The sequence below is a fragment of the Rhipicephalus microplus genome, chromosome 3 (genome assembly GCF_043290135.1).
Source record: "Rhipicephalus microplus isolate Deutch F79 chromosome 3, USDA_Rmic, whole genome shotgun sequence".
NCBI lineage: Eukaryota > Metazoa > Arthropoda > Arachnida > Ixodida > Ixodidae > Rhipicephalus > Rhipicephalus microplus.
Window position 1 is genome coordinate 43778244 of NC_134702.1, and position 27850 is coordinate 43806093.

Consider the following 27850-nt stretch of genomic DNA (forward strand, 5'->3'; position numbering starts at 1 on the left):
ATGAACTTTCTTTAAAGACGTCGATTCCTGCCAAAAAGAAGCGTTCCGGGGACGGCTAATAGAAAAAAAAAGATTACATAGATAGATAGATAGATAGATAGATAGATAGATAGATAGATAGATAGATAGATAGATAGATAGATAGATAGATAGATAGATAGATAGATAGATAGATAGATAGATAGTAAAAGAAAGAAAGCAGTGCGGCAGGCACTGCCACGCTAATTGCCTCTTTTTTTTTCGTGTTTAAGAAGGGCTTTCCTTTTTTTATTCAACCTCCTTTCTTTTCAGTTACCTTTCTTTGCAATCAATCACGTGATATCCTTGCACTTTCCCTTCTTATAACAATCTCTCTTTCACCCTGCTCACCAATTAGTTTCCAGAGAATGCAAGCCACCGCAGATGTTAATATACAGCCGCTTCGCTGGTGTTCCGAACTTACAATGATCTGTACCAAGGGACAGTGCAAACAAGGAATACAGACTGGACTACGCAGAAACAAAGAAAACAGACTATAATCACCACCTATTATGCATTCTTTTCTTGCGTTATCCCCACAGTCCCGGCACTTCCCGTTTATGAACGGGGTGCGCGCTATCTGCGTGACTGAGCATTTTTTTATAGCAAAGCGGCAAGAGCAGGGTTTTCAAAAAATAGCTGTGGCCTATCTCGTATAGGCCGTTTGTGCAAGCGAAAACTTCACAATGAAAGGCCAGGATCTTTTGCTCCAATGACCTTGCAAAAGCGGCCACTTGTTGAAGAGGAGATACCAGACTGTTTCTGCTTGCGAAAGCGCACCTAAGACGCCCGAAAGCGAAACCGAAACTCCCGTCGAACGTTCAGAGCGCCGTCTGGACCCTGCGCGCACCGATCCTATAGCAACTGCTCGCAACGACGGAGCAAACAAGTTTGTTCCCCCGCGCCCGTCTTTGGTGGTGGTGTCCGAATCGAGGCGGTGGGTTCGAGCGGCGATATCATATCACCCCGCACAGCCGTGTGGGCCGACCGTATTCGCTGATATCGAATCTCCATCGGCGCTTTCGATCGAGGCTCGCCTCCGGTGACCCAGCCGCGGCTTCCGAATCCGCATCTTCCCCGCAGACGGCGACCAGACGTCACCGCCGAGCTCGTGGCTAGGCCTATCCCCGAAACCCGTCGCGGTGATCGCGGTAACCCACGCCATCTCGTTACCGAACGAACGTCGGCGCGCGCTGCGGCGAACAACAAGCCGCTCGATTCTCTCTTTCTAACGGGAGTCGCATCCACGTTCGAGAGCCGTCATGGAGCGCATGGACCAGCCTGAATCATCCTGACACGACTACTTCGAGCTTAGGTCACTTCTAAAAGCTACGATGTTGCCCAGATGAGACCCGGCGTGTGACTGTCTTGGGACAGGGAATCTGAGGAACAGTGTTTTAGGGATAGCAGAAAGGAACGAAACAACTTGGTTTTCTTGTGTGTGAGCGTAGTGAGTGTGTGTGTGTTTGCTGTGCGCGCCGGTGGAGGTGGTTTTGCTTAAACCGAACGGTAGACCTACGTAGTAACTGCCCCTTTTTTTTTTTCGTACTCGAGAAGAGAGCACGTGTGCGGGTCTAAAAAGCCGTACTTTTGTGAGCAGCGCCTCCGAAGCATGACACAACGGGATCATCGATTTTTGTACGGTCGCCGGCGGCGACAGAATTCGGGAATACAACTTGGACCTTGCAGCGGCAGTGCGACTCCCGAAGGCGAAGGGCTGCTCAATCACGGTAAGCTCGCTTCACCTTCTTACAATTTTATTTCCGTGTGTGTGCCTATGTTTCTTTCATTTACCCTTCCTTACGCCGTACGAAATGACACAGCACGCACAATATGCTGCGCGTGCGCATTCATTCGAGCGTTTGTTAGTCGACACCGGCACATCGCGTTGTCAGCGCGCGCGTGCGGTGCACATTAATTTGTGCGTACATTTTCTCTTTTTTTTTTGCACCTGCAAAACACTTTCACGTGCTCGTCGAGGAAACTTTCAAAGCTTTGTGTAGGGTCTCTGGGGGTGTTTTCGTGTAGCTGATTGTGTACTTGCGCGTTTGCCGGTGGACGGCCAGGGGTGGTTTTTCCTGAAAGCGCACGCACTGCCTGCCGCGCTTTTACGTATTTATTTTTCTTTCTCACAAGATCGGTTTACCGCGTTTCCAAACTTGTTTTGCCGTGTTTCGTTTCCAACTCCATTAGTCGTTTTCTTTATATATTTCTGTTCTGGTTTTAAAGTTCGATATATTTGGCTAGCTTTTTTGGACTACGGCAGCACGAGCGCCGCTGCACATACCTTCGACATAGGTTGCCTCTATGTGCGCGCTCCTCTTTCTACAGCTGTTGGTTTTTTTTTTTGGATTCGCGCTGTATTCGACATCATCATGGTGGAGCTGCTTGTCGTATCGCGTTTCACACGGTTGGGATTTCGCGCGTGCGCACCAAGTATCGTGTTCAGATCCACCGTGCTCTTCTGTCGACTTCCTGCTAGGAACAATTGTGTTTTGCACGCGGTTCGTATCCGCCGCTGCCCGACGTCTCTGCTTTCGGGCAAGGTTTGAAAGCGATAGTGGGCAGCGAAAAGAAAACGAACAAAGCCTGGTCATCCTGTAGTTGAGAAAACGCAACAGTAAGGAGTAGGTGCGCTTCAGAAATTTTAGTCGTCTTCCGTGTGACGCCAGCGTTGACTCTGTTAAAAGATCCCGTCTGAGCAGACGAAACCTGAAAGGACGTGTTAGTTTTCGTCTGTACAGATTCGGTGATTGTATAGTTGGTTGCAACGATTTCAAGTTCGCGCTGACTCTTTCCGCGTGTACATTACTACTAGTGCTACTACTACTACTGGCGGATTGGTCGATTGTGGACAACAAGGCAATGAGGTTCTATTGCGCAAACAGCTGTCGGCGCCTCGTGCTGGCAAAGCTTCTTTATTATTTTTTACATCGCCCCCGCCCCTCTCATCATCTTCTCTCTCGCTCTCGACATTCGTTTGCTGCGCAGATGTACCACGTGTTTACGCAGTTTTTTCTTCATTTGCGAATTCTGTACCGCGTCACCGACTGCCAGGGCTCGTTCGTCGGTGTTTTCTCGCGCTTTTCCTGTGGCGTAGTACAGATCATTTCCTGCGTCATTGAGCGGGGTTGCGCGCGTTCGCAGACACTTTTACCGCGAGACATTTGAAATAGGAAAAACAAACATTGGGGTGTTCACGTGTCTTCCCGTTATATAGGTGGATCTGCAATCTAGCTGGGTCGGGAATAAATTTGTTTTTCGCGGAGCGCTCTGATTGGTACGGTTGGCACAACCAAGCGACAGCTGTGCACGTGTTCTTTGGCGCTCACGATGTCGTAGATATGGATTACGGCTTGCAGTTGCAGCCGATCTAAAGGGGACGCAATGTGTACGTTGTAGACATTAAAAAAAATTATTCTAACGCTACCTAAGAGACAGAGAAAAGGAAGAAAATCCTTCTTGTTGATTATTCCTGTGAAACTGCACGTCGGGAGTTGTACTAACGCGCGTAGAGGGGTAGTATGCACTGACGTCACTGCGGCCGCCATTTTGTAGTACAGAAAGCATAGAGAAAGGCGCGCTTTGTTATCTTAATCCGGCGCGGCATAGTGTTGACGTTTCTGGACTGCCGAATAAGCCTACCCGGTTGCGATTGGTACCTGCAAAAAATGGAAACGCTGCAGGAGTCATCTCTGACGTCCGTCTGTCAGGAAGGGTGTGCCAAGTGACAGCTACTACACAAGATGACTGAAATGCATGTCAGGTGTGAATCATAAGGGAAATTGACTTAATTAAAACTGAATCTATTGCGAATTGACGGTGGATGGAATTCTCGAGTGAAATGAAGGGTGTCGATTGGGAATTAACAGTGAATCAAAGCCTTGTTGTCCAAGTGTCGGCATTTGCTATCAATGGTGACGTTTAAGAGACCGGTAGAGAACAGGTGACAATAAGCAACAAGACCAAAATAAGCACCAACCTCTCCTTACATACATTTAATAAAAAAAGACCAAAATGAAACGACTGTCATAGTGGTTTATGCATCGTGTGAGCACGGGCCGTCGCGTGTGTTCTTCCTTGGTTAGGCAAAAGGGACGGTGAATTTTTAACCCGGCACGCCTCACTGCTACGCCGGGTGAAGTGACGTCATCCACAGTCCGTTTTTTTCGCGCTCCGCTTGAAAGGGTACTGCCGGCTATTTTCTAAGCCGAGTTCACTCTGCCACGAATCAGCCCCGCTGCGGTGGTCTAGTGGCTAAGGTACTCGGCTGCTGACCAGCAGGTCGCGGGATCGAATCCCGGCTGCATTGCCGATGGAGACGAAAATGTTGTAGGCCCGTGTGCTCAGATTTGGGTGCACGTTAAAGAACCTCAGGGGGTCGAAATTTCTGGAGCCCTCCACTACGGCGTCTCTCATAATCATGTGGCGGTTTTTGGACGTTACACCCAAGATATCAATCAATCTGCCACTAATCAGTTGTTTACAGGAGGCGTCTCTGTGCAAGTGCGTAGTGCATGAAATGCTGAATACGTATATATATATATATATATATATATATATATATATATATATATATATAATATTAAAATTATCTCGGTCGTGCACTGTTGCACAAAATTTACCCAGAAATTCAGGCGTGAAACAGATGATGCCTGCCTTGCTCAGACTTTGCCAGCGTAGATCACATGATCTGGCGGTGCCCTGCGTTACGGAATGAAGACGTTATATCGTCCAAGTGGGATGCTGCGCTACGCAGTACGGATTTAAGGACGCAGCTATGGGCAGTACAACGGGGCGGCGAAATTAGGCGTACATCTGTCCCGACGAGGGAGTGGGTGGCCCGTTGCGTGCTAGTTCACGCCCCGACGGACCTAAATAAAGTTATTCCATACCGTACATTAAAATAAGCGTAGCGCACCTGTTGACATCGGCACACGCGAGACATCATCAGGCTATCGTGTCAATATTGGTGACTTCCCACACCAGAATGGCCAGTGGGGACGAAGTCAGGTACCGGGAAATTCAAAATGGCCGCTTGTGCCTCGCAAATTGAGCAACTCAGCGGGGCAGCCTTTAGAGATGTCGCGGTATCGTGTGCGAGCATGTCACGAGAAGTTCGTACCGCGTCGTGACGTTGAAGATATACGGTAAGAAGGGATGTTAACCTTTATAAAACACATCGTAATTAAATATTTTTCAAGGTACAATCACGCTTACAAGTAGATTTTCTCGGCTTGGTCTTTCATGTAATGCAAAATAAACAATCGAAAACTGGAAACTTTTGTTTCAGTACCGCAACGTAGTACAAGACTAAGCTAACACACGGTGAACAGTGTCGGTTTTTCTGTCAAACGTTCTTTAGCGGAGTGCGAGTAACCGTACACCACGAATTCCTACCGACCAGATCAGATGTGTATTCTTCCGAGTGACGTCATCTCTCTGAGTATTGTTCGTTCAGTATAGCTGACGCAGTTTAGATATGCGATCCGATGCTGTCCCACTTACAATGATAAGGAAAACTGAGTCGAGCATTTAGCGTGCGTCACGATGGAGGAGAGGGGGGGGGGGGGCACTTGCAGCTGGAAATGCGATGCCTGTACGCTCCCCGCCAAGTCACTTTCCTCTCTGACCACGTGATAGCTTTAGCTCGTTTCCGATGTCACCGATGCAGTCCAGATTGCCCGTACCTAGCGCAACGGATAAAAGACTCCGGCGCGCGTGCGTTTCGTTATGCGATAAGTCTGTGTATTTTCTTGTATAAGTCTGTGTGTTTCTGTGTATAAGTCTGTGTGTGTGTTTCTGTGTATGTCTGTCTTTCTGTGTATAAGTCTGTATTTCTTTGTATGAGTCTGTGTTTTCTGTGTATAAGTCTTGAATTTCTTTTTATCGTCCATGACGTCGCTTGTTTTTTTTTTGTTTTTTTTTTTCGACGCACAGTCGACGTCGTAAGAGACTCGCTCAGCTGCATTCGCCGTCGGTCCGCGTGAATGCGACGCGAGATGTCCCCTTCAGGCGGGAATTGTGATCTATCTCGTGGACTACTTTCTTGGCAGTGGAGGGAAGGCTACGGGGGTTGCAGCTGCTTCGCATGTATTCCTACGCGAAGTAGTCCGGCTTGGGCATGCGTCTCGTACCGCTACGCAAAGTGATGGCCTCACGCAATCAGCGTTGCGTATACCTACGCAATCGTAGGAGCATTAAAAAATTGCCCGCAGCTTCCCTCGGTGGAACACTGAGGAGGATGCGGAGCATATAATTGGTTAACGGGGTGTTAAAGTGCGACTTACTTGGGTCGATGGCTAAATTGGTTAACGTGGTTGTGAAATGGGGTGTTAAATTGTAGGAGGGGGTGTTAAATGAGTGAACACGTACACACGTATGCTAAAGGGCGGCGCTGGTCGAAGGGACGTCGATCATTGTGTTTGTGGATTCGTTGGAATTCATTTCACCGCGACCTTGGACGTCGACGCGCCGTACAAACCAACCGACGAGCGGCAACTGAGCGAGCGAGCGCTGACCTTGAGTATATATACAGCGCGACGGCGCATGCGCTGTCAGCTGTCGAATGTTCTCGAAGGAGAAGCGCGCGCGCGGCACAGATGGCGACGGCGCATGCGCTGTCAGCTGTCGAATGTTCTCGAAGGAGAAGCGCGCGCGCGGCACAGATGGCGACCGCGCATGCGCTGTCAGCTGTCGAATGTTCTCGAAGGAGAAGCGCGCGCGGCACAGATGGTGGGCGACGGCGCGACGGCGCATGCGCGCGCGTCAGCTGTCGAATGTTCGAGAAGCGGTGCGGACGGCGCGGACGGCGCACTACAAGGCGCGAGTATAAGATGCTTCCGCATCTAAAAGTTACCTACACCACTGTAGCCACCGGCGCTGAAGGGGATATAATAAGCTTGAATAGATGGATATGCGAAGTTCATCAAGTAGAAAGTGTTGTATACGTCTATTGAGAACTCGACATTGATCGAAAAGCTGGCGCGTTGTGCACTAGGTCACATGACCACCTTCGCGTCTCTGCAGCGTACGTTGATGGGACACTAAAGTAAAATAATGCATTGGCTTAGATTCGCATATTGTACTCCGAGAATCCTAACGTCGTTAATTTTCACCGTCATACACTTAATAATAGAGAACTCGAGGCCTAAATTACGTGCCGAGATCTTCACGTTTGACATCACGGTTTTCAAACTATTTCCTTTTTTTTGCATTTTGGTGACGTCGGCTCAGTGGAATTTCTTGAAGCTTTGTATACCATGTTTGTGATACCTCGCGGTAGACGTACTTAATTTTGGTTGATTATGGCAACTATGTATGGCATAGTAGATATACGTGTCGAAATCTACAAAGTCACGACGTTTTGGTGTGAGAATTTTGTGCATTTTCTCGCTTACCAATTGTCTTTCCACGGTGAGAGTGGTTTTTTTTTTCGTATTTCGAATTCGTAATTTCCGAACGTGCCAAAAAATCGCTTTTCCCCTCAGTGTTCGTTTAACGCGAGATACGTATAAGGAAAGAACATGAAATCAGTAATTAACAAAAACTTCTTAATTGTGGAATAATTACTAACTTGATGACAATTGTCGGTGCGGACAAGTTGTAGGACGCGACAGTTTATGGCATACCTATCGTAACAAGCAATTTCCCGCAACACACGTACTTCATTCGTCCGAATTAAGGGCCGCGATTTCAGGCGCTTATCGAACCTGAGCGCTCCGCGATCGCAGGAAATGTGCTATCCGTGCTACGTTAGACCGGAAATATCACTCGACGAAATTCGAAAAGAAAAAAAGTGAAAAGTGTCGCAGGATATACACGGAGTGAATGATGAGTGGAACGAAGCTTCGAAGGGTTCTAGTGGTAAACCGCGAATCATCCGCTGGCTGCGTCCGTCCGTCTGTATGTATATGTATGTCTGTATGTCCGTCCGTCCATTTAGTGAACACTAAGGACTGCCGTCTTGGATCTTTTCGTCACATATATATTCTTCACGTACAAGTACCGCCATCCAGCGGACATTCCAAGGACTAAAACGAAAGGCGGCTACTACATACAGGAGACGCACGACCCACGCCCTAAGAAGCTTAGCCCTCTAAAAAAAAAGAGAAAGCAAAGAAGACGCGTCGCATGCAACAGAATCTAGTCATGGAAACGTGGCAAGTCATGCCAAATCCCCAACATTCCTGCTTATTCTACGCGTGTAGTGCTTATCTGTTTTGCGGCGTCTCGATTTTTTCATCGTGCTTGCACGCCCCGCGTTTTAGATGGATTAACCACATTACCGATAAATTTACGAAAATTCTGATTATGTAGGTAATTGCGAGGCTGCATGGTTTTAATAATAATAATAATAATAATAATAATAATAATAATAATAATAATAATAATAATAATAATAATATTATTATTATTATTATTATTATTATTATTATTAAACGGCGAAATCGATTTTTAAAGCTTGCGTAGACAGTGGTAAAGCCATAGGGAAGTAGTTTGGGGAAGTTCAGCACCCCCTCTCCCCGCCGAGATTTTTTCCTCTTTATTTGCGTACATATACTCTGTCTAAAGGTCTCCTTGCGACGTTCCAGTTCTGTTCTATGGAAGCGAACACCTTCTGTGGCTCGATTCTGTACGAGTACTGTTGCCGTCTTCGATACGTGCAAGCCGATACCGTGAGTCACGACGACCGTGGATGTGCGCGGCGTGCGCACTCGTCCACGTGTCTGCACACGTGCGCCCTGAGTCATTGCCGTCGCTTGCCTGTACCTCGCTCACCGGTGGGCCGCTGTTTCTTTTATTTTCTTTTTTAGCTCACTTTAATGCGAGTCGTTGAGGACGCCCACGCAAGGTTTCTCGAGCTGTCGTCCATGTCTCGCTTCCCGTTTTTTTTTTTCGATCGCCTTTTAAATGTCATCATTCAGTGCAATGATAAAGTTCTCGGGTGCTCAATCCAGAACTATAGTGTTATCGTTGCATTTAGCCACCTGTTAACACACGCGGTGAAAACTAGAAGAATAACAAGATAACTCGATTAAGGACCGCGCCGTGCCCAGTTGCGTAGGCGTGTGCGGGGGTCCCCTATTATGGGAAGAAGGCCGAAAGTTCGTCGCAGCCTCTCCCCCCGTCCTCCCCCCACCCTACTTAGTGAAAGCATGAGGCAGATTTTGATCCCCACCCCGTCCCCTTCTCTACCCTTGTAGCGTAGCCAGGGGGGGGGGGAGGGCACATTGGGCCCGTGTCCTGCCCCCTCGAATAAAAGTGGTCCCCCACCCGCGAATAGAAGTTCTAGCCACCCTGGAACGGAAAATGGTAGGCGTAACAACATTAAGAAGTCGGGAGTCGGTATAGGATGGGTCATACAACAAGCAAGACTACAGTCGGCAGTCTAGCCGACGCTCAGCGAAAGAAACGGACTTCGTGGGCGGCCACGCAATGCGTTGGACACCCAACGAGTGGTCTGTTAGAAACGACGGAGTGGATGCCGAGGGATTGGAAATGAAGTTGGCGACAATACAGCGAGTTGGATGGAATGGCGAAACGGGGAAGCTCGGAGGGATCAAATTGAGTCTGCAGTTCGCGCGCGAAAGGGTTAATTGGGGATCATTGGCAAGAGAGGCCTTCTGTCTGCTGCGCACGTAAAAGTATAGGCTGACAACGGTGATGGACGAAGAAGTACGGGGCTGTTGTTGCGGCGCGCTCGAGTTACCCGGGGGTATGTAACGAAAATAGCCATTCCGCCTCTTTGAAGCCCCGTGCATGTCACTAAAAACCCGGTTTATTGTTTCTCCGTCAATTGTGATGATGGTGTGAGGGCGAGTCTTCTGTATCGAGCGGGCTTGGGCAATTAGCCCAAGCCAGGGAATAATCCATTGATAAAAAACTAAAGAAAAATCAATGAATTGATTGATATGTGGGGTTTAACGTCCCAAAACCACTATATGATTATGAGAGACGCGGTAGTGGAGGGCTCCGGAAATTTAGACCACCTGGGGCTCTTTAACGTGCACCCAAAATCAATGAAACACTCCACAAACGTACACACACAATCGACCGTGATGATATGGTCCCTACAATATATACTAATGGTTCGTGGTTAATCTGCAAGCCTTCAGTTTTCTACCACGTGACCGCTGCGTCGCGCGCCACCACTGCCCCAGCCTATAGCTTTGGTGGGGCGAACTGCCCCATAGTTCGCTGCACCGACCGCTCCATGGTCTGCATGTGTGTAGCAAGTTGTTCTTGGAGGAAAAAAAAAAAAAGCTGATTTCTGTCTCCCTAATGTGGTGACACGGCTAAGCTCCTTCTAGGGGGAAAGGGATAAAGAGAATAGTAGAAAGATGAAAAAAAAGAGAGAGAGAGCACTCGCCGCACAGGAGCGACAGAAAGAAGAGAGGAGAGACAGGACGGGGACATGGTCGAAGAAGCCCGAGGGTGGGGCAGCGCTCGGCGAGAGCTACGCTGGCGTCGGAGATCGAGGACGACGCAACCATTCAGCACGGAATCCACCAAGCGAGTCCCGTCTGCATGAGGCCCAGTGTCACTTGTGTACGCAAACCCCGGTGCGTCGGGTAGTCTAGTGCCCTCTCGTTGGCGCGGCCACAGACACTTATAAACTGGAGCACATGGTGGGAGATAGTCTCTTCCTCCTGCTCGCACGCACGGCATAAAGCCCTCGTGTCGTCGGTATACCGTCGTCAAATCGGCGGTCAGTTCGCGAGTGTTCGCAGTGCCCCCAGCTGGTGCTTCGAAGACGACTGGCCACTCCTCCCATTGTTGTCGTTTACGTCCGCTCCCGTTCAATCGTAGCAAGATGGCTAGTTGGGCCAGTTGGATTACGTTCATAATTGAAAATTTTGTCGAAGCGCAGTAAAAAACAGACGTTGTGGGGTCTCGAATTGGCAAGCGAGGCTTCCGCCACGCTCTTAGAGTGAAAAGACGCAGTAGACGCGGTCGGTGCAAACCAACAACATACATTTATTTAACTAATTTATAACGACGATATCGTCCGCCGAATGATACATGAATCGTGATCAACCCACTAAAACATCCTTACACACAATTTCCGTACACTTCAAAACATGACAAACACACAATAACACACCCAAGGCGGCGTCGCCAACGCTTGACTTACCACGTGGGCCCCCCCGGCGCGCAGGCCCGCGGTGCCACGCGCCGAGGACCCACGCTATAGACAACCGTTCGCGGCAGCCGCCACGCGCCGAAGACTCGTTGAACTCTCACCCGCCACCAAGGCTTGCCTTCCACCAGGGGTCGCCGCCGGCGCTACCACTCTACCAACAGTGGTACTCAACGCGAACACAACGCCATCTATCGTCCGGCGGTTGTCACACCCAAAATACGGCTTCTGTGCGAGACACGTCCGCCACGTGGCGCAAACAACCTTACAGGAGGTGTCAGCCCCTCCACAACGTACAGGAGAGGCGGACAAGGACAGCGCTTGCTCTCTCAACTGAAGGTTTATTAGTCAGAAAAGTTATTTAAAGAGGATACATGGTCTTTCGCGCATGTTCATCACAACAGGGTGCAACAGAAACCACTCTTGTCAGGATTACAAAAATTGTACATATTATGTATCATTTATTATATTTTGTAAGTACTATAGGTGTCGAGATACGCGTACTCTTTATCATGCAGCACAATCGTAGCTTGGCTAACACAGTCATGTCCCCTCTTTCGGATGTGGTAAGATTCCACTATCTCACGTTAGCTGCTCCTTGTGTCGAAATATTTCTGTTTCTTTAAACACAGGATAACATCCGCAGTTTCTGCAGTGATCTGCAAGATGACTGTTGCCCGATGCCTCAACAGATGCGCGATGTTCTCTAAGGCGGTTGTTCACGCATCTTCCTGACTGGTCTGTATACTTGTCCACAAGAAAAAATGTGTCATATGTACTACTCCCTTTTGCGCACTTCACGAGCATGTTTCTGTGTTTTACGGAGCAAGCTTTCGACCGAACCTGCGACCTTCAAATAACGCTTTCGATGCTCTACCACTGAGCTACCACGGCGGCTGTCCTCCCAGACACTTTATTGGGTATATATGTGAATTTAAACGTGGGAGTGTCAGTCAGCGCCCTCAGCAGTCATGGCGGCGAGTGTGGAACACCCTTTTTATGTGACTGTGTGGCGTCACGTAGCGCGTGAAATTATTACGAGCTGGCAGCTGACGAATAGTCCCTCGTATACAACCTTAGGCACCAAGTCTGGCAGTACGAGACCCTGGTTAAGGAGTAAGGGAAAGAAGTGTATACTTAAGGGCTGGTTTTTGCGCGTTTTGACACAATGGTAATGAAACCTAACAGACAATAATGCCAAGGAAAGTATAGTGGAAGTTATTAGACCGAATTGTAATGTGTGAAGAAAGAAAGGTGGGTGAAAAGATAACTTGCCGTGGGCAGGAACCGAACCTGCTACCTTCGAATAACGCGTTTGATGCTCTACCACTGAGCTACCATGGCGGCTATCCTCCCAGCCACTTTATCGGGTATATATGTGAATTTAAATGGGGGGAGTGTTAGTCAGCATATATATATATATATATATATATATATATATATATATATATATATATATATATATATATAATATGACACTTGCTACGACTTTGCTAGATAAGGATAACGGAAAAAATGCTGGTTAACGAGATGACAATGTCCGGTTAATCATGTAGTCAACCACATTGGTTACCGGATGTCAATTTTTAACACGATAACGTTGAAGAACTTGTCTCACTGAATTTCCGGTGTCGGCGGCGTTGGTTGGGAACGAAAATTCGGCGCTGTCCGTGAGCGACAATACGGGATTGAAATAACTAAATTAGAAAAAAATGTTCGGTCTCGGTGAGAGTCGAACCCCGGCCTTCGGCGTTGCAAAGCGGGTCGTGTATGTGCGTGTGCTATCACGAAGCAACGACAGTGCTTGAAACGCCTTCGTAAAAAAAAAAATGTCGTAAATATATCATGTAGTGGGAATAGTCTCCTTTCTAGACTTGTCTTTTTCAAGGCTGCAACCTGAAGTTCTAACCTTGCAGTGGACAAGTCGACTTATCGAAACGTCAGCTCAAGCAGATAAGCCTCGTGTAAAGTTTTTTTTTTTTTCATCGCTAGCGCACAGTGAGGCATGCATAAACCACGCAACGAAAGCGTTTTCGTTTGTTGGTTATGCGTGCCTGACTCTTTGCTTGTTCATGAAGCGCGTCCACAAATACAACTCGCTACTCCTACTCCCGAAGCATTCCTTACGGCTGTTCACGTGGGAGAGATTTTTTTTTTTGCTTGTTGCGTTTTATGATCAAGAGTGGTCCATTCATACTTGATGTGTGAACTTAAATGCTCACGTGGGTGATAGTCAGTATTGAACTGTGCGTGTATTTTCATTAAAAAAATGAGTTGCGAGTTCAGCGCTGTAGTGTGTATGCCCATCTTCTTTTGTCCGTGTCGTTCTTGTGCTGTTTCTGCGATCGACCTGCCTCGTCGAACGAATGTAATATTCTAGTGTGTTTGTTTCCCCTTCCCTCCCGCTCTCCTTTCTCTTTGTCATCCCATTTCCTTTACTTTTCTGTCTCCCATTTCCTCTTCCCCAGTGCAGGGTAGCAAACCAGATACTTGCTTTCTGGTTAACCTCCCTGCCTTTCTTCATACCATATATATATATATATATATATATATATATATATATATATATATATATATATATATATATATATATATATATATATATATAATCTCCAAGATGTTCAAGTACTTTTTAGTGCGCGCTGTTCTCTTTTTTTTTTTCGTGATCTTGATGAGCTACCAGGCTGGACATATTTTATTGAAAGGAACGTTGAAAAAAAAAAACGAGAAGAAGCGACAAGTTCAGCAGTATATGTACACTCAAAGCCCCGTATTTTGCCTTTGATGCGAATAGGTTGATTATCGTATAGTAGGGGTAATGAAGTGACCGTGTTATGAGTAGACATGGACAGGTGGATGAAGGAGCTATTTTTGTTTGTTTGTTTCTGCTGCGCCGGTAGACCCGGATGTCGTAGTGCGTTCGCACCTGTCTCCGCGCAACAGGTGTGCCGTGTCCGCTTGAACGAGGCCTGCAGGTGATGCCATACGCGAAATTCCTCAGATTAGTTCTGTTTTCCACAGTCCGTACTGACATATATATATATATATATATATATATATATATATATATATATATATATATATATATATATATATATATATATATATATAACTTTTCATGGCATCGCTGTGCGTGAGTGACGGCTGGTGTGTCGTATCCACTCGAATGTACGCCGCGTTTCTTTTCCCGAAGAGTAACCAAAAAGTTACGTAAACTGGGTTTCCGTCCGTAAAGGAAATTCTGTGAAAAGTAACATTGTCAGGTGTTCTGTACTAATGTACGTAACTGAAAATGTTAGACCCACTCGTAGTTGATTAGGTAATATTTATTTACAACCTTCATAAATAATGTTTACGGAGCATATTGAAATTCACCGCTGGTCATGTTTTCGTATTGTCTTCTTTTAACAGTTTGAAAAATTTGCTGAATATGTGAACCTACTAGTCCAATGATACGTCTTGCTTATATATCTCTAAGCCGGTGTAACCTAGCTCATGTACTGCTGATCGTCACCAAGCCAGGCCAAGTTTTGTCCCAGTGATTGACTAGCTTCCGTAGCTTGCGTAAAGGATTCAGTCACGATCAAGAAAGTCTGTACTTATCGGGCCACATCGCGCTCAAATGTGACCGCATTACAACGCTGTTCTGTCTGAAAAATAACAAACACTGGCTGTATTTTCTTGTGAAGTGTATGCCGTCGAGTCGCTGGTGGCGCGTTGTGATATGAGTGTATGGCCGCTAGTGAGACCTATTTAATACCGTTTAATTAAGTACTTTCAGACGATTTCTTATGCAATTAAGAATAGCATTGACCGCTTTTTCTCGCGTATAACATTACCCTACATACAACTCTCGCCAGCTGCTATAAAGCGCGGGAAAAAATAATCATAAGTTCCCGCGTATGATTGTAAAGCCGCGTTTTCTGCATTACTATCTAGCCGTGCAGTGAAGCCGACTTGCTCATTAAGGTTTCCATGTAATTTGCAATCCGACATTGGCTCCGTACATTCTGTATATTTCGTGCGGTTATTACGCGAGAAAATGCGGTGGCATTCGTGTGCTTCGGTGACCTCACTTTTCTTGTTACAAACCCCTGGGTGATTCTTTGTTTCACTATAAGTGGCCTTTATACGCGTTTAAAGGGGCCCTACAACACTTTTTGAGCATGATCAGAAAACGCTGCCAATTGGTAGCAGAGGCTCCCGACAACACGCGGGCCAAATATTATAGCGCAACACGTGGCCTGGAATTCACAACAAATTATCAAAGTCAGCTAAAAATTGCTTTCTCTTCTCTCGACATATCACGGAATAAACCCAAAAATCAGTCGTAGTAAGCCCATCTATCAGCCATTGGCTGATTTGAACATGGCGCGCTCGCTCGTTACAGAGACTGCCATGGGAGGCCGCTACTTGTCCACGCATGTGCGCGCGATCACACTGAAAAAGCCGTGCATTCGAAAAGAAAGAAATAACTGCTCAAAGCCTCGAGGCGCGCGTGACGTGTTCTCTTTGCCCCTGCCATCCCTCACTGCTTAGCTTCCAGTGCCTTCGTCGGGACGAGAGAAGAGAGAATGCAATTGCAGCATGCGACAAACCTTTGTAACTCCACTCGCACTGGACGGATTCTTGAATTTTTTTGCGGCGTTCAATTCGTTAAGCAATAAGCTCTTCCAGTGAATTCATTCCTTGGTTACTTGAAAAAAGTATTTTAGGGCCACTTAAATTTTGACAGCAAATCGGCCCCGAGGCCGTTGACGGCGTGTTGTGATGTGTACTAGCAGCGTGTTATATAAACACTCTGCTCAGTGCAACAGGTCACAAAGTAGCTCTTTTAACGATCAGTACTGCTGTGACGTGACGCGCTGAGTGTCAGGTGCCTGTGTGGATCGTCATTGGCGCTGCGGCTAAAAAAAAAAACAATAATGAAAGATGAATGGAAGACAACACGGTCTGACCTTCGCAAGCAGCTGCACATGCAGGGCAGCGCAAGGAGACCGCAAGAGTGTCGCGCTGTTAATTAAAACAGAAATTAAACAAGCCAATGCGAAAAGCAGCCTTTCATGGTGGCAAAATTACCGGGGATGACGCGCTCAAAACCTAACGATCTGTTCTGTTCAGACCCGTGCGTAACGAATAACACCCAAATTTATTTTAATGGGTTTCGAATTTTGGCTGGTTAATTAGTTATTTTTTACAAAGGCAACACTCCGTACGTAGCGCCCTCTCGCAAGCGACGCTTTTCACGAGTGCATGGCCGTGTCCTAAACGCCCAGTAAACGTGTGGTCATCTGGCAACATGCTTAGGCGTTGCCAAGTGACCACACGTGTCGTCCCAATTCAAGGAATGCCGACAAGGAAATTTCCCATTGTTTTTTTTTTTTTGCGTCGAATTGAAGAAAAAAAGTCTTGAAGAGTCTAGTGAAAAACTTCAGTAAACTCTGAAAAAATTATGCATGTACGTTTTTAAAAGCCAGTAGTGGCCTCTACTGTACCTTGACATCACAGCCCGGTATGAGCTTTCCGTCGGTCTAGTGGCTAAGGTACTTGGCTGCTGACCCGCAGGTCGCGGGTTCAAATCCCGGCTGCGGTGGCTGCATTTCCGATGGAGGCGGAAATGCTGTAGGCCCGTGTGCTCAGATTTGGGTGCACGTTAAAGAACCCCAGGTGGTCTAAATTTCCGGAGCCCTCCACTACGGCGTCTCTCATAATCATATGGTGGTTTTGGGACGTTAAACCCCACAAATCAATCAACCAATCAATGAGCTTTCCGTCCCGTGATCGTGGAAGGTACGGGACGTTTCTACGGCCACTCCGTTGGGTGGCTCCCTCCTTTGGTGACGTACAAACGGCCATTTCGAATGTTTTTGGTGACGCTATAAAGGGGACATTTCGTATGTTCTCGTATGTGACGTCATCGCAACTAGCCATATACTGGTTCGTCAAAGTCTCCATAATTGACCATTTATTCTGACGTCACGCTGGTGTCGATGTCAATAGGTGCACCATGTGAAAATTGGCCTTCAATACCGAAACGAAATGTTGGCATTCGCAGAGCTTCGCATAGGAAAGATGCGTGTTACGTAGTAAACTCGGCTTCGAAAGTCGGTTGGAAGATTCCTGTCGGTCAAACGTCTCGTATGGATTCGTGAGCGCATACATGTCTCAAATTCGCTACACAACGGAAACGTAACGGGTGGGCAACGCGCCCGGGCACCTTGACGCGATGCGCTCTACTTAACCGCTACGTACAGCAGGTATCCATGTCTCTCTTGAGCAATGCCGTGACGAAATAGCGCCGACCACCGTCGTCGGTGGTGAACCGCGACGCGGGCTTCGCCGTCCTGCTTGCGTGTGCGCGGAGAAGCCACATTTCCGGGAGCGTTTCCTCGAGTGCGTTCCTACGCCGTGTTGTAGCTGCAGCGTTGTTGTACTTCTTTGGCTGCCGGCGCGTGTTGTACACGTTGCTAAAACGTTCCAGTGGCTTCACCCGGAGCCCAGTACGTAGTTTGCTTAATTTGTACTTCCGCTGTTTCTTGCATTAAGGGCAAACGCTAAACCTGGTTAAAACTTTGTTTCATCTGCTTGTACTGTTGGTTGCCCGTTACATAAAAGGAGACGGTTTTTACATCGTAACTACTTTAACATTAAATAACTCTTTTCCTTGGGAAGGCAGCAATGTTGGATGGTTATACTGCGTGGTTTGAAATTAACACGTCTATGCTATCTCGACGACATACCCCGACGCCTCCACCACTTATGAGGAACCGCTTTGTTCAGCTAGGCTCGAGCTAAATCACATTTTACGATGATATGCACTGATGACGGCGATGTACAAGTGATGATCGTATGTAAAGAAAAAATGAAGAGTCATTCACTTGTCGCACTCCAGATAAGCCTATTTACGCTAAGGAGCGACTTATGGAGTTTTCGCTACCATGCTGTTTACAGCGTGTAAACATTTTAGTTGTGGGCCTACTGGTTAAATGTTCATACCTACCTCTCCCTCGCTGCCCCCGTCCCGTTTTTTCTTCTCCGCGCCTCTATTTATTGTTTAACTGTATATGAAAAAAATACGGGAAGACAGGCTACGTTAGAGCCAGCTGTTTAATCGACGTTATAGAATTGTGTTGAAAAAACCCACAAAACAAAAAGCTAGAAATAATAAATTAATAAGAAACAAGAAAAAATAATTTGGAGATAGTACTGTGTACATGCACGGTATCTGGCGTGTAAAGAAGATTACGCAAGCTCTAAGGGCAGATTCCAATACATGAAGCCCTGGTTCTCGGATGCTCACTGAGCTTCAGGTGATATGCGCAGCCGTTTGTACGGGTTCGTGAAACCCAGCGCGGAAAAAAAAAGAAAAAAAGCTATTTGGGGGGGGGGGGGGCACATCATAATTCGTGGCCCGCCTTTTTTTTTAGTGTGCTTCACCGCATAACACACTTGCGTTGAGAGGTAGCTAACTTGGGTTTCCGCTTTTTTATTGCATGACATTAAATCTTTTCTTAGAGCTTTTTGCGACATAGCCAACTTTTCAGTGCCGAGTATTTTTCTTTTTGCGCGCTGCAAACACTTTTAGCGTGTCTATCTACCTATTCTACGTCTGGGTGTTCTCGTAATCACCTCCTTAACTTGAGGTAAATGAAAGTTAGTATGAGAGGGTGAGATGGTTTGACGAATATGACTCGCTGGTCATGTCGTGAATGATGTCACAATCCCATCGCGTACGTTGACAAACCCTTTCCGCTAGACACATGGTGCACATACCTGTGTATACCACGGGCGGGTACGTGTCACAGGTATGGGTGCATCTTCCAGACGTGATTTACAGTTTATATCTACTCCTACCCCCTACCCCCCACCACCAGCAAAAAAAAAAAAGAACCGGCGAAAATAGACATTGGCATTTTTTACACGAGAGCGTTAAGGAAAAGCCGACATCGACAGCGTTGACCGCACGAATGCAAAGAATAAATGTGGGGGTCCCAGCAGCATTCTGTGGGGCAATCGAGTATTCGACCACGGAGCCATGCCTGGCCTCGGAACTGTTTTTCAAATAGACCCTAATGCTCGTGAGAGAGAAAGAGGAAGGCAATGAGATTAACCAGATTCTGGTATACGGTATGTTACTCTGTACTGGAGTAGGGCGATAAAGGGTTGAAAGAGAGAGAGATAGAGATAAAAAATAAATAAGAACAAAATGCCAACACGCACACGCATCGACACACGAAAACGGTCTATCGAGAGTCGTTTAGACAGGGCAGTAGTTCGCAAGAAGCCCTTTAGCATTTGCACGGCCTTATTCTGCGACGTTGAGTCTGGACGATAGCGTAGTATTCTTTCCTCTCACAGTGCCCGGTCGTCTAATCTGTTGAGTGTATCAGAAATTCCTTTTGTATGCTACATTCCGGGCATTTGCTAATGTTGGTGAAACGTCAATTGTGGTTACAGTGCTGGGTATTTTCATTTTATAAACATTACATATTTACCCCTATGATGCAGCTGTCACGTCGCGTTGATGTCACTTGTAGTTAAGTGCCGTGAAATAAAGTTGATTCATGTAGCAATATCCAGGGCTACCAGCCTCGCGAGCACAAGCGCTACCTATCAGGTTACCGCTTCTGATGTTACTAATACCCATGTCGCTGTTGACATCGCTACGCAACTATGAACAACTGGTTATATAAAACACACGCGACTATTCAACTTATCTCTGTGTGTACAACATGTGTACGCATCTTTAGCGACACTTCGTAACGTTTCGCTCAATAAAAAAAAATTACAGCACAGCCACCTTTCATTCGCATGCTTTCCATAGCATCGATTCCCAAGGTACGTGGGAGTAGAGGAATTTTTCCACGCTTTCGTATTTGAAGAGAAAACATAGCTAGAAACAGGTGGAGTGTTGCTGCCGACAGCACAACTTGAGCACAACTCGCAAACTGTTGAGATGAAATTGGCGTCTCACATAAGTAAGACCATTCTTTACCAAGGAGAAGTAAAAGGCGCCTTTCTCACGGCTGCACATTGTGTTAATTTATGACCCCCACCCTCCCCTCCCTGCCCTTTCTCTCAGTGAAAGGGGTCCCTCATATTAGCACCAGTCCACAAGGGATCTCGTAAAAAACGAGATCCACCAGTCCAGTGGATCCACCAGTCCAGTGGATCCACCACGAGATCCACCAGTCCAGTGGATCTCGTAAAAAATCCTTTACGAGATCCACTGGCATAGGAGTTCACATATGTTACCGCTGACCTTGATAGCCGTTCACGATCACCAATCGTTAAGTGGGCCCGTGTTTTGCTTACGTCCTTTCTGTTCAGCAAAAAGAGGCTGAGATGATAGCCACCTGTACCCAGTTTTCTTCGCTCCTTTTCAAAATCAGTATCGGGGCTAAGGCAAGAAGAGGAAAAGAAACGAAGCTCAACAGAGAAGCATCAAATGCCTCATCATTAGCCCATTCAGAGCTGTGGCAGCAAGTGCGGCACCACTGTGGCCTATCGAGCTAGCCCCGGTGCTCCATAAAGTAGAACGCAGCACTTTATTGTTAGTATTGCAGTTAGCGTGTTCGTGTTCGCTGTGCCCACTGCGTTAACAAGTGTCTCTACGTCGTCCGAACGTACGCGGTGTCCCACAAGAGGACATTCCTAAGTGCGCGAGAATGCTCGTTGTCGTACACGACGTCTTGCACGCAAGGCACTCCTGTCATGCGGAAAAGCCTACTTTCAGCTATTTTCCACTCGCGGCATGTTCGTTCGTTAGGGGTGAGGCTTGGGCAAGTTAGTTCGTGCTTATAAGAAGGAAAGACAGCGCAAAATTCAGACAGGACACAAAAGTAAGAAGGAATGACAACAGTGCCGACTTAAAACTCATAGGCTTGGGATTGTTTGCATGCTCTTACGAATATTGCGCTGTTTTCCCCCATTATTCGCTCATTCGATCGTGTTAGTGTAGCGCGAAGACACGAGGACGTGCTAGAGAGGCGCCATGGGTGTGAACGGCTTACGTGTACAGTTACTAGATTGAGCGCCTCATTCGAGTCGTTCATAGGTTAGCTCTCCACAGCTGACGGTGGCTCTTATCTTTCGGAGGGGCCGCTGCTACCGCTATACGAGTCTCTGATGACCTTGCGGTGATGACGACAACGACGCCTGCAGGCACCGCTGTCCTTATCGGCCGCCTGACTGTAGTATAATAAAGAGAGGTGATGATCGCGCTGGCGTCGTAGCGTCCCGGACGCGGCTCTTTGCGGAGATGTTTGCCGTCGCGCCTCGCTTCTTTTACGAGGTGGTGACAAACTCTTGTGGCTTGCCAGTCACGTGCGATGTTGCGCGTTCGCGCCGTGTCGCGTGTTGCAGCAAGCTGCAGGTGTGCCCTACGATACGCGGGTGAGGTGATTACGAGAGATAAGAGAACCGGGGTATTCATGTTGAGATTACTCTTACCCTGCTTACGCGACGAGAGGGCACCAGGCCCATAGGAAGGCCGGTAAACGCGATAGAGATCTGAGGAAGCATTTCCAAAGATGTATGCTTGTAAGAGCACGATAAAAACTCGTGTAAGATACCGACAGCTGAATTCGGAACCATCACTTTACCGATGAACTTGTCTGAACTATATGCGAAGTATGAACTACATCCATTCATGTAGGAGTCCATATCGTTAACCACCTTTTCTGAACCCATAGCTCCATTGACAGTGTGCTCATACGCTCTGCGCCACGATGACTCCATCCGAGTCAGCGTAATTTTTGTCGACACGGCCTAATTGAGTGTGAGACCCATGGGATGACATTGTGCTGTCCCATTGTGGAGTACCAAACAAATAGTTTAAACGTTAATAACTTTTTTTCTAAACAAATGGGGAGGCTCTCTATTTAGGGACACCTATGACAGCCTTTGCGAACGGACTGGGCTCGCTGAACACGTGCTTGACAGACGTCGCAAATGAAATGAGTACATGCATGTTTGAGTGATGCTGTAACGCAACTTCACTGTGAAGGGACACCGATGACTATGCTCAGAGTTCACATATTAGATGCGAAGCAGCTTTTAGACTACCCTGTGCAATGCTGTCCCTCTGCACGAACGCGCCGCCCGCCGCAGCTGTTGGCGCGGTGCCATGTAGGTTACGCCGTTGCTGCGCGTTGACGTCATTCTCTCCCTCGCTTGCCGCGCGCTCGCCGCGGCGCCCGCAACTCCTACCGCGACCGCCGCTCGCTGCACCGGCGACTCGTCGGTTCACGCGCAATAAACCTGACGCGCGCCTAACGTACGCGTTGAAACGTGTCTGTACGTGTCACCTACAAGACCTACGCCACCCATCGCTTCAAACTAATCTTCCAGCACTCACCGCAGCACCCGCGTTAGCGCCGTTGAACCCGTGATGCCACCCTTGTGCAACGCTGTTGCTTCGCATCCCATCAGGGTCCTCTTCAGGGAGACGGTCCAAGTTTTTCTTTTTAGGTTGCAGCCGGGTGTATAGCGACTCAGGGTCGCCACCATGCACGGTATATAGGAACTTCGTGTGAAGCCCGTGTCGTATACTCGGTCATCGAGCTTTCCATCACCTCTCTACAGCGCTCTCCGATATCCTTGCTTCGAGCACATGACGTTCTTCTTTTTTCGCTACGACAACCCATTCATAGAGGGGGTTGTTACGAGGCTTCATTTACCCGAAAGGCGATGCTAAGGCTTTTCCGAAATCTCCAGCACGAGCAGTACGGTCGTAAAAAACTAATCTTTATAATGCTCCATTACCTATGTATACGTCACTATATTGTGGCCGTACCAAAGGCGTGTATCATCAGTGTGCGCCTTGCGATACCATGTTATCTTTGTTTTTTTTATCGGTTATGTTAAACCGGCCAAGTGGTGCTCGGCCATCATACGCCCTAACAAAAGGGGTCAGCTTTGGGCCGTTTATAGAGAGCCCACAATGCGGCGGTTAGGCCTGCATCTCCCAATGTAACGGAAGCCGCCCACTGCGCCCTCGTCTCTCAGGACTACAAATACAGTTCCATCATCTATCTATCGGTTGCGCTCGCTTGGCAGCCGCTGTGTACACTGTAGCGCTGTTATCACGAAGATGCGGGTTCGATTCCCGACCGCCGAGACAGCTTTTGCGACGGGGACGAAGCGAAACATAAAACGCCGGTCTGCTAGAAAAAACTAGGCAGGTGACTTGGTCGAAGGGAGGCCACTGATGTGGTTTCGACCGCTGAAAAAAAAAAAACGCATTTTCGTTATCACAACCATCTGTATGGTTGTGTTAGCCGAGCAAACGAGTGCAGTGATATCGTTCTTGACAGACGGACGGTCGGTCTAATCTGATAAAATCGAAACTGACGCACACTCTTCTACGCACACACACGCTTGGCGCTTCCGTGACTCCATTAGTATCGCTCGCAACCGTGTATATGTACATTGCCCCTCGCAGGGCCGTTTTCTCGGCCCGGTCTTTGCTGCAGGTGTCCGGCGATCGCCGAAAAAAAAAAATTCCGCCATATTCACGAAGTGAATGATGATGAGTGGCGAAGCTCCGGAGGTAAACCTGGTAAACCATGAATCCTCTGTACATTTTGCCCACTCGATTACATCGCTCCCCCTAGCGTACGTAGCCGCACTAAATCGAACGATTGCCTTCAACCAATGAATGACACGCGCCATATGTGACATCATTCCTATTTTATAAGATCTCGCGTCTTTCATCAACTACAAGTACCGCTTTCTAGTTTATAACATCTTGCATCTTTTCACATTATCAGCTACAAGTACCACCATCTAGTAAACACTGCAAGAACTAAACGAGAGGTGGCTACATGGATGGATGCTATGAGCGTCCCCTCTATAACGGGGTGGTGACAAGTATGCCAACAGGCTCGACAAAAAAAAAAAAACCTTTTTTCTTTTTTGATGTTGGCCTAATGCCTCTACTTCGATAAATTCTATCTTAATGGAAAAAAAGGTAAATTTTCAGCTTAAGTTCTCTGCCATTTACGGCACATTGTCCATATTTTATTTTTCTAATATTTATTTTTGTCCTTTCTCTCTAATTTTCTGCCACCAATACTCTAACCGTCTCTTACTTATTTCAATCGCGGGTGTGTTCAGCTTTCCATTGTTGTCCCTAAAACCCAAGGCTTCCTGTAGGCTCGTGCCCAAACGTACACCTACATACAGGAGACGGTACCGCCATCTAGTGAACACTGCAAGAACTAAATTAGAGGTGGCTACATACAGGGGACGGTACCGCCATCTAGTGAACACTGCAAGAACTAAACTAGAGGTGGCTACATACAGAGGACGCACAGCCCACGCCCTAAGGAGCTTCGCCCCTAAAAATCTCCAATCCACCGGACCCCGCGCGGCCCCGTTTGTTAGTCGATCGTATATGCACGTGGGGGCGTCCCTCGTCGTACCACTTATTTGGCTGCGTCGTTTCGTGCATCGATCGATGGTGACACTTGCCCCGCGGCCTGGCTCTGCTGACGGCGTCGATAAAGTGTGACCACGAAGGCGAGCCAGCCACTTGTACTCTCTTGTCCCGTGGTCACTCACTCACTCACTCCAGGGGCGACCGAACTTTTTCCATCTATAGAAAACGTCACCGAAACGGCGTGACTCGACCGCCGCTTGCGTTCTGCCTATTCGCATTCGTTTTTTTATCGTTTTCGGTGGTTTTGCGTATCGTGTCGGTCCGTGTCATCACGGCCTCCGCTGCTCTCGTCAAGCACAGAGAACGGACCCTGGTGTTTTTTTTTCCTGGAGAGTGCAGCAATATTGTCCGTCCTGTATATATATATATATATATATATATATATATATATATATATATATATATATACGGGAAACAAGTGTATACTTAAGGGCTCGTTTTTTCGGTTTACACAATAATAATGAGATCTAACAGACAATAATGCCAAGGAAGGTATAGGGGAAGTTATTAGGCCAATTGTAATGTGAATGAGAAGAAAGAAAAGTGGGTGAAAAGATGACTTGCCGTGGGCAGGATCCGAACCTGCGACCGCGAATAACGCTGCGACCTCGAGAACGCGTTATTCGAAGGTCGCAGGTTCGGATCCTGCCCACGGCAAGTTCTTTTCACCCATTTTTCTTTCTTCTCATTCACATTACAATTGGCCTAATAACTTCCCCTATACCTTCCTTGGCATTATTGTCTGTTAGATCTCATTATTATTGTGTAAACATATATATATATATATATATATATATATATATATATATATATATATATATATATATATATATATATATATATTTATTTATTTTTTTTTCTGAGGTCATATAGGAGCTACGCATTTTCACGCTGTGTACTGACCGTTGTCACTTAGCACAAAACAACGAGAAAAAAAAGAGCAGAGGGAGCTCTAAGCATGCTCCTTTGTTTCTTTCCGTCATTTCTATTTCTTGTTGGTTTGTGCATATTGGTGGCGGTGATTTTATGGTCAGTACATTATATATAATGACTAGACCAACAGAAAGTACTTCTGACTATAATTTACGCGTTTAATGCGATCGGCGCTTCAGCTGACGATGGATCGAACGATTGCACACAAAAGCGTGGTTTCACTGATATTTCGAATTTCTGGTAGCTGCATGTCACAGCGTACCGACTTAAATAACGTCCCAAAGACCCACCAGGACACGCCCGCCGTCGTGATCGTTTGGCAGAAACTGACGAAATGACAACGTTGGAATTTGTAATCAAAGTTTGTCGGCTGCGGTACGCTTGGCGTCGACCGATGGTTCCTCTGGTAGCGTCGCTCGATCTCATATGATCGTTCACTTCTCAGTTTGCCATTAAGTAAGCCTATTTTCATGCTTTGTGGAGCTTGCTTTTGCATGATACGTGGTCTTTTTTGTTTTTGTTTTTTGTTGTTGTTTTGTCTTTTTCGTTGGGTTCCGTGAAGATTGCATCAACGTTCTGTTGTACAGTTATGTAAGAAATGGCACCACATACGACTACAATAGAGTGTTTGAGAGGTGATCGGTTGATGAGGGGGGGGGGAGAGGGAATAGGAGTCTGCGCTAACTCCCAATCGCAGCTTGCATGCATTAATCAGTGCTGCTTATCAATAATATTCTCACTCTGACTCCTTAAACTTTCTATATTCTTTTGTCGAAAACTATGTTTCACGTATCTTTGGTGTGGTTGTACAAAGCAAAAAAGGAAAGAAATCGAAAATTGCAAGTCATTCGGAAAAAAATAAATATTCGCAGCAATGAAGACGTGGCTGTGTTTGTATCGTTATTCGTGATTTCAATGCGTGGCATTGATTCGTACACTTCGCGCCATCGTGTGGCGGCTGTCTCCTTGACCTGTTACATGTTACTCGAGGGGGCGTTCGCTCGTTCTTTAAAGTTCAGGAAGATGGCGTGAGGTCGCCGCAGTGAGCTAGTGCAGTCTCGTCATCATTGTCAGCCTGTGTTAGTCAACTGCTGGACGGAGGCCTCTCACGTTGATATCTAATTTACCCCATACCGTGCGAGCTAATTTCATTTTATTCCCGCTTAGTTTCGTCCGACTCTCTGCCTTCCTCAATGGCGTTTCCCATTTGTTGCTAGCAATATATATAACCCCCGCAGTTCACATGCTGTTTAATTAAAAACCGTGTTTGTTTTTCACCCATGGCGATAATTTTCTTTTGCTATTTCGTCCAGTGTTGTCAATCTTGATTACTCATGACGGTTGCGCAGCGTGCAGCTGCAAGTCGGCAGGCGGGTCTGGTGGTTGCTAGCGGAAACACCTGTTGGCGTGTGACCTCCGCGATTCTCGGTGGAGAGCAACCGAGGTCTCAGAGGTGATCGCGCGGTGTTTGTTTCGCTTGCAGCTCTCCTTGACAGATGGCGCGGCGTACTTTCGCGCTTTCCACCGCGTGTTTTATCAGCTTTAATTTGTTCTCGCGCGCAGTTTGTGCAGTCCGTCTTTCGATATTCCTGCTTTTTCTACGTGCTGCTCTTTCGGCGGAGTTGGTAGCCGCCACGTGCGAAGGGAAACGAACCAACCAGATGTTACTCAGACCACGTACGCGCCTTTTTTTAGCGTGGCAGTTCCATCGCGGACGCCACGTATTTCGGAAACTGGGATACGTCACCTTCATTCGGTATGCAGACAGCGTCTTCGCAACCAAATGCGAATCGCCTAATATTCCGGAACCAGTTTCTTTTCGCCCTCGAGGAGAAGACCGAAACGGAAAACTGCTCGCATCTCGGAGGATGCTCACTGTCGCTACAGTCTCGCGCCAACGGCACCAGGGGGCGGCACTTCACCTTCCTGCGTTGCCGTTATCACCATCTCTTTGCTTACGCCGCCGCTCGTCGAGCAGGCAACGTTACACTTCCAGTACCACACCTGTGAAAAAAAAATCCGGAGGGGAAAGGGGCCGAGCACCTGCGGCGTTTTCTCGGAGCTGTCGTCTGCTACGGTGTAGCAAGATCCGCGGCAGACGACAGACGGGCGTTTGCACCGTGCGTGCAGGCTTCGTTCGCGATCCGTTCTCGGAAGGCGGTCCGCTTTTTATATAACATCGCGGCCAGAAAAAAAAAAAAAAAGCGGGTATCTTTAACCAACGTCGTTAACGCGATCATTCTCTCCCCGCCCTGTTCCTCGCCCCATAATCACAGAGCTTCGTGTGTTTCTGTGGTACCACTACGGTGTGT

The 27850-nt window shown here is 47.3% G+C and overlaps 1 protein-coding gene across 1 annotated transcript in view; it reads left to right on the forward strand.

Moving 5' to 3' along the window:
- The first annotated feature begins 903 nt into the window (after positions 1 to 903).
- LOC142803703 (polyamine-transporting ATPase 13A3-like) overlaps positions 904 to 27850 on the forward strand; it is a 160785-nt gene continuing 133838 nt past the window's right edge. Inside the window, exon 1 of the mRNA XM_075889356.1 lies at positions 904 to 1748. Within this exon, the coding sequence (XP_075745471.1) occupies positions 1631 to 1748 (118 nt within the window). The 5' untranslated portion in view covers positions 904 to 1630. The remainder of the gene's footprint in view (positions 1749 to 27850) is intronic.